Raw genomic sequence first — 7,491 nt, 5'->3', positions numbered from 1 at the left:
TTTTTCTCAGTATTTTCCAGCTACTTTTACTCACTTTAGGCAAGTTTTGTAGTTTTACACTTGACAGATATTTTTCAATATGGCCTCAAATTTGGCCAAAGATCAAAAACGTCAAAAAAGTGACAACTTTGACTTGTATTAAAAAAAAACATCGTCGAATTTCATTAAAATTTGCCTGAATAATCCTCAATAATCGTTAATTCTAAGGTACCAAAAAGGTGTTGCATTATATTGTTTGAAACTATAAAAATGAATACAAAACTGAGTTCATGTTTTTGTTATCTAGAATTGCTTTTTACTGCCTCTTAGAAATAGTAACTCTCAGAAATTTGTTTTAGCACTCACTGAACTTGGTTACATTTTATTTACCACAATATCCGAATGATCCTCAATGTTTGTAGGGCTTCTACTCGCTTGTTAGCGGCGTTCTTGATGCGTCAAAATGGGAATAAATTCGCGATTTCACCTGATGTCTCACGAACTGGTTGGCGGCGGTCAAACGTTTTTTGTATTGCCTAATTTATCATCCTAAGTTACATTGGTATGTAATCAATTCTTTAAAAATATTAGATAATTTATCGGTGCTTAGAAATGTTTTTATATATAAAAATGAATATTAATGTGTTTCTGAAGCCGACGTGTCCGGACCTGCATCTGTTTACCTCTGTGTTCAATGGTTCTACAAAGCACTGTCAGGAGACGAAACGTCGCCTTCTGAGGGGGACAATTTATCTGCAAGGTTTTTAATCAGCAGGAGTTTTAATCGGGACACAATTTACAAATGGTATGCCGCTTTATTTGCAGATTGCAATTCAGAAAATCGTAACAAGAAATAAAGGGCAGCAGTTGACTTCGGTATGCGCACAGTATATTGTCCAGCCGGAAACACAAACCAGATCACAGTCTCTTCAATTCCGAAGCAGCGGTGGAGGCCACGTAGGATGCACTGCCTTCATTTGATTGAACATACTTCCACATGTGGAGCGTCTGAACTCCAGGCACTTTCTTTGCCGTTTTCCATTCTTCCTTCTTCATTTCGCGAAAGTCTGCAAGCTCCCTCTGTGGGAGCTCCAGAATGGTGATGTTCTTTAGCGTTCCTTGAATTGCGTCCACGAACCCGCTGGCTGTTTGTATGGCCTCACTTGCAGGCTTCCGCAAGTTGTGGTGTGATGCTCGATGTTTCACAAGCCCACCAACGCCGTCGCAAGCATTTTTGCCGTGTCCAGTGGCCGAAAACATCCATTTCGTCTCTTGACATTCACTGCGTTCTAGCTCATGAAACTGATATTTATTCTTGAAGTGAGCGGGAGCCCCGTCGCTCACATGTGTTACCTTAGTGTAGATTGGCGCGTTGTCTTCGAAATGTGCTTTGATTTTCGACAGAGCCAAACATGCATGAGCTGAATCATGATACATATCGTCGGAAATAACGGCGTAGTTCCGAGTCGATTTTCTTGACGTGACAACGCAGGTAAACACGGTGACCTGCTTCTTCTGCCAATGGTACGCTTGTACTGCGTCTGGAAGCACAACTGTCCAGTTTTCGGCGAAATCAAAATGCAATACAATTGCACCTCTCTCGGAGCTCTGTTTTTCTTCATGTATTGCTTTTGCTTGCACAGATCTGATATAGTTGTGGGGAATCCATTTCATGGTCATTCTTTGAAATTCTCTCATAAATGATGAAGCGGTCAGAGTTTTTTTAACTAGCTCACCGTATTCCCATGAAGCAATCAACACCTCGTCCTCGCTGCTCATATCAAAATTTTCCAAAGTGAAAATGTCATCTTGTGGACAGTGCTCACAATTCCTGAGGAAACATGACGCAGTAGGTTCCTGGCATACGCAGAGACTCTGCATATCATCGGGAGAAAGCGACCTTCCGGAGGCGTTCTGCAGTCCCACGAGGCACAACTGAAAGTTTGCACAACACACGCAAACACACACTTGCCACTGTGGCGAGCATTTCACCCACTTAGGACGCAAGGATATGAATTTTGTGAGGCCAACCTGGGAGGCAGGGTGAGCTTGCTTGTAGAGGCGGAATGCTTCTCGCAAGGACCGCGTCATGAACCGTTTAGGTACCCATTCCTTCTCTCCCTCCTTTTCGATTCTCACAACATCCTTTTTGTTCGGTGTCTGTCTAGAGCAATCAAGTTCATCCATGGTGTAATATTCTAAAACGGTGGTAATGTCTTCGTGTTGTAGCTTACATCTTGTATATCGCTCCTGTGTTGACCATACGCCTTCTTCATCCACCATCTTCTTCGATTTTTGAATAACGTACCTCGTTCCTTCTGGAATAACTTCCTGCACATATTTCACGGTTAGGTTGCGTGGTAGCAGTGTCAGCAACTGGCAACGCTCTTGAAAGGACGTACACCTATTGTAGGCAGCATGTAGGTTGTCTTCCCAGCTGCTGCACTGCGCACACTTTTCTTGTGACGCACGCGAACTCTCTGGGATATTATATGCTGCCTGTATCCCTGATCGTATTTTCGTCACCATAGCTCTTGCCACCTCTTCCTGCTTTCGCTTTGCATAGGAAAGTCTGAGGCGTTTTTTTAGAGCGCTCGGTGGCTTTAGGGGCGAGATTTCGGAGGTAAGGCTGACACTGGAGTTTAAATTTTCTACGATTTCTTCTCCAGGGCGGAATTCTTCGAATGTTTCGGTTGACTCTGCCTGCATATTATCTATGTCTTCCTTGAACCGACGGTAACAATTCTGACAGATGAAGTCACTTTCTCGTACTCGGAGAGCTTCTTCGGGAAGTAGGACTTTTTTGACAGCAGTGACATTGAGGGTCTTTACACTGCGAAAATTACGTCCTTTTTCAATTCTCTGTTTGTGCCTTTTTGAGTAGTCGGCACAAAACGTTCGCCGCGGAAATCTCTTCATGAATGCAAAAGCTCACCGCTTCCGAAGATTATCGTAGGACAGAAGAGCAGGTGACGGATGCAGGGCCCAGGGCTGCTTTTCCAAAAAAAGGAGATGGACAGATGGATGGATTTTTAACACAGGCTGCCCGCCGTCGACACTGACGCTGGTTCGGTCTGGCGTACGAGCTGAGACTGGGATACCAAGTATGCTTGTCGTGGGAGCCTTCGAGCGCAGAGAAACCACGTGAGTACAGAAAACGACCCCACCGTCTACCATGCCTGCAAAACGACACGCCAAACTCGAGATCCGGACAACATCCGCTCATCGGGCCTGTCTCGGTCGAAGGTCCAAGGCTAAGGTATAACTGCCAGGCGTTCGGTGCCTTGCGATAGAAAGATGATAGCGGCGGCTAAAGCCTCGGTGCGGTGGCGGCACACATGGTGCTATGAAATTCGGGGTCGCGCCGGGCGTTATATAGCTATAGGAGCGGCTGCCAAGCGCGGTTCATCCATGGAGCGGCGGCAGCTCGTTAAAGGCATCTTGAGAGTAGCGACGGATGCAATAAATGTTTGCATAAACGACCACTAACCACACGTCACTAGAAGATAACGTTCTCAAATATGCTTACAGTAATTTAAGTCCCACTGTTAGACGAGTACGAAAGCGAATAGGAGCTTTAGACCTTTGATTGTAAGAGAAAAAAAAAAAACTTAAAAATTACACTTATGAACTCAGCAACTGTAACATTTAAAATTTACCCACAAAAAAAAAACAATACTAAATCCAGCTTCTCACGATAGCGCATCCTAAGAGAAAATACTGAGCAATCGTAGGGATTGAAATTATGAAGTCAGTTTTGTATTAATTTCCATACTTTAAAACAATATAATACAACACTTTTTCGGTACCCTAATATTATCGAGTATTGAGGATTATTCAGGCAAATTTTAATGAAATTCGACGATGATGTTTTTTTTTTTAATAGAAGTCAAAGTTGTCACTTTTTTTACGTTTTTGATCTTTGGCCAAATTTGAGGCCATATTGAAAAATATCTGTCAAGTGTAAAACTACAAAACTTGCTTAAAGTGAGTAAAAGTAGCTGGAAAATACTGAGAAAAAGATTAAGTGGGGAGATATTTACGCATCTTGCCCTGAGGCTGCCCTGAAAAGTGCCTTTTTTGCACCGAATAGCTCCGGAAGCGAAGTTTGCGATTTTTTATTTAGAAGATTGACACAGTGAAAAATTGTTTTTTTATTTGTTCGTATAGTACATGTTACGAAAAAGTAACGAAAAAATACTTATGTGCGGGAAAGATTTATTGTGCGTGCAGTGAGGCTCCAAACTTGCAACTTTGCGAAGTGGCAAAAACGACGTTCTCCACCTCTTGTGACATACGATTTTTTTCAGAGAAAACTACAAAGTTTCTTGCAAAACTAAGGTTCATTCCTTTGTGTGGACACATTTGCCCATCAGATATAAAAATTTCATTGAAAACAAAAAATGGTCATGGGACCTCGATTACCGTTCTTATCTGAACATGCCCATATATATATATATATATATATATATATATATATATATATATATATATATATATATGTATATATATACCAGAAATAAAGCAGTTCTGGGTCCGGCTGAATATTCACAGCGAAGCAGACGCGCGCATGCAATGTATTCTGATGAAGGCCGGACCCCGGCCGAAACGTCAATAAAGCGCTTCATACGCGCGTCTGCTTCACTGTATATATATATATATATATGTATGTAAGTATGTATGTAAGTATGTATGTAAGTATGTATGTAAGTATGTAAGTATGTATGTGTGTGTGTATGTGTGTATGTATGTGTGTGCGTGTGCGTGTGCGCGCGCGCGTGCGTGCGTGCGTGCGCGCGTGCGTGCGTGTGTGTGTAGGGTGTTTCAACTAACTTTACGCCGAGTTTAACCGCTTATGCACTCAATGACGACGCGACCAAATGCATATTGATCACTTTTGTATGCAGTGTGTCACGCTATTTGTATTTTGCTTAATTACCTAATTAGTCAAGGATAAGTAACCAACTTCTGAAGAAAGGAAGCTAGGAAAAAAATTCCAATTAGAAAGTTGCAGAGCAGTTGGCAACACGTCCGAATAAACGGTTTCTGTATTTCTATCTCTTAAGTATTATTATTTTTCAGCTTACTCAGGATGCCCGTGAAATACAAAAAACACCACGTGACATGCCCGCCTGCGAGTCGTGATTGCACTGCTCATAAGCTTTTCGCGCACAATCGAACGTAGCATTTAACCGCTGCGAACACCCGTGTGCTTATAGCCAACGCCTTCGTGACTACCCTGTCGCCTTTTAAGCGGCAGCACACCCTGCTAGATGCTATGTTTGGGAGCGCTGCAAGGACTGCGGGCAAGCGGGTGTGTTACGTGATATTTTTTGTATTTCGCGGGCATCCGCAGTAAGCCGAAAAACATTAACACTTCATTGATAGAACGTTAGAAATTGCCTAATCGGACATTTTACTATGTGCTCAAGAACACTCTAATTGGAATGTTTTGCCTAACTTTGTTGCTTCAGAATGGCTAATTTTCTTGTCTAAGTAACTAATTAAGAAAAATACAAGACATCCTTCACACATACAAAAGTTAGCAACATGCATTTGGTTGCGTCGTCTTAGAGTTCATTGGCATATTTTTAAACGCTGAGCAAAGTTCGCTGAAACACCCGGTATAAGAAAGAATGCGCGTGAAAGAGAGAAAGTTGTTTTCCAAGAAGCGCATCAACTTTTCACATAGAACCTTGCGACCATACATGCCTCTATCTCTAAGTTGTATTGTTAAGAATGGCCGTACGGGCCAGCTTTCAGCCCGCTGCGCGTGTTCCAAGCCCACCAGACAGGGAGCCCTTCCGAGAACTGCGGACGGCCGGCAGCCACGTGGCGCGCGATCAGCTCAGGAAATTGGTACTTGGTGGAGCCATCCGGGACAAAGCAGTTCTATGAAGCCCTCTGACGTCGGCACTGAAAGCTGGGCGGTACCGAGAACTGCGGATGACCGGCAGCCACGTGGCGCGCGGTCAGCTCAGGAATGTGGTACTCCGCCGCGCCACCCGAGACGGAGCACAGTTCTACGAAGCCCTCGGTCGTCGACTCCGGAGCCTTTGTGTGTATGGGCTCGAATGTGTGTGCCTTTGTGTGTGGGAGCCATAGTGCGGCGCGGCGGCGAGTTTACAATGCTTGGACGAACCTTCCCGACCATTCCTGCTCCGCCACACCTCATCCTCCCAAAAGGCGGGTCATCTTGAATGACGTCGAACTATGACGTCGAGCAAGGGCTTATAAGCAGCGTTTGCCGGCTGCTAGGGAGTGCTCGTGTCGTGCTCGTTGTCGGGAGCTGAGTGATCTGTCATTCTAGAAATGTACTAGTGAGCTGTGTGCTCGTAAACTGTTTGCTGTATGTTAGTTTTGCGGGCTCCATATGGGAGTCGCGCTAGTCAGCCAATGTCCTGCTTTAAATGTAAATCCTGCAATTAAATCCTGCGCGCCTAGCCCTGCCGTCCCAAGTTCATCTCTACAGCTACGACTGCCAAATCTAATAGTATACGTGTGTGTGTTTGTTTGTGTGTGTGTGTGTGTGTGTGTGTCTGTGTGTGTGTGTCTGTGTCTGTGTGTCTGTGTGTGTGTGTGTCTGTGTCTGTGTGTGTGTGTGTCTGTGTGTGTGTGTCTGTGTGTGTGTGCGCGTGTGCGTGTGCGCGTGTGCGCGTGTGCGTGTGCGCGTGTGCGCGTGTGCGCGTGCGCGTGCGCGTGTGCGCGTGTGTGCGTGTGTGCGTGTGTGTCTGTGTGCGTGTGTGTCTGTGCGTGCGTGTGTGTCTGTGCGTGCGTGTGTGTGTGCGTGTCTGTGTGTGTCTGTGTGTGTCTGTGCGTCTGTGCGTGCGTGTGCGTGTGCATGTGTGTGTGCGTGTGTGTGTGTGTGTGCGCGCGTGCGCGCGTGCGTGCGTGCGTGCGTGCGTGCGCGTAGGGTATTTTACGTAACTTAACATGTCAATCAGAAAATTGTAGAGCGACGGAAAGAACTCTCGATACAGCTTTCTGTTGCTCAATACGTGCCACATAAAAGTATTTCTCTGAGTGTGAGAGAAGCCCGCGAATACACACAAAGTGCCTCGAGCGGCCAGTCGAGCGGAAATTTTGCGTGCATTTACGGGCAACTTTTAGGCTCGAAATACCCTTTAATGTAGCACGTGTTGAGCAGCAGAAAGCTCTATCGGAAGTTTTTCAGGTTGCGCAAGAATTTTCTCATTGACACTTTTCATCTAATTTTAAAATTTGGAATGTCGCAATATTAATTAAGGTTAATTATCCAATTAGGCTGAACGAAAAATAAATAAATTGAGAATGACCAAGCGACGGCAAAGAAGATTACGTTGGTTCTATTCAGCTACATTGCATTCCCATAATCGAAAACTCTGGCTGAAGTTAGCTGGGACACCCGGGAAAGAAAGCGTGTGTGGATGAGAGATTTTCAAGAAGTGCATCAACTTTTCAAATAACACCTTACGGCAGGCATACATGCCCCGATCATGAAGTTGAAGTCATATATCGTCATCATCAGCCTGG

The 7,491-nt window shown here is 44.7% G+C and overlaps 1 protein-coding gene across 1 annotated transcript; it reads right to left on the bottom strand.

Annotated features, from left to right (window-relative positions):
• Positions 1 to 762: 762 nt before the first annotated feature.
• On the bottom strand, positions 763 to 4,172 carry LOC126518483 (uncharacterized). Its single transcript, XM_050168270.3, has one exon. It carries the CDS (start codon positions 2,896 to 2,898, stop codon positions 898 to 900), a length of 2,001 nt encoding a protein of 666 aa, XP_050024227.2. The 5' UTR covers positions 2,899 to 4,172; the 3' UTR covers positions 763 to 897.
• Positions 4,173 to 7,491: the final 3,319 nt, after the last annotated feature.

Source organism: Dermacentor andersoni, chromosome 1 (genome assembly GCF_023375885.2).
Source record: "Dermacentor andersoni chromosome 1, qqDerAnde1_hic_scaffold, whole genome shotgun sequence".
Classification (NCBI taxonomy): domain Eukaryota; kingdom Metazoa; phylum Arthropoda; class Arachnida; order Ixodida; family Ixodidae; genus Dermacentor; species Dermacentor andersoni.
The sequence above is the reverse complement of the archived record's forward strand: the minus strand, read 5'-3'. Positions and strand labels throughout refer to the sequence as shown.

Excerpts from the sequence above, each read along its gene's own strand:
- LOC126518483 (XM_050168270.3), bottom strand. The coding sequence starts at position 2,898 with ATGAAGAGATTTCCGCGGCGAACGTTTTGTGCCGACTACTCAAAAAGG.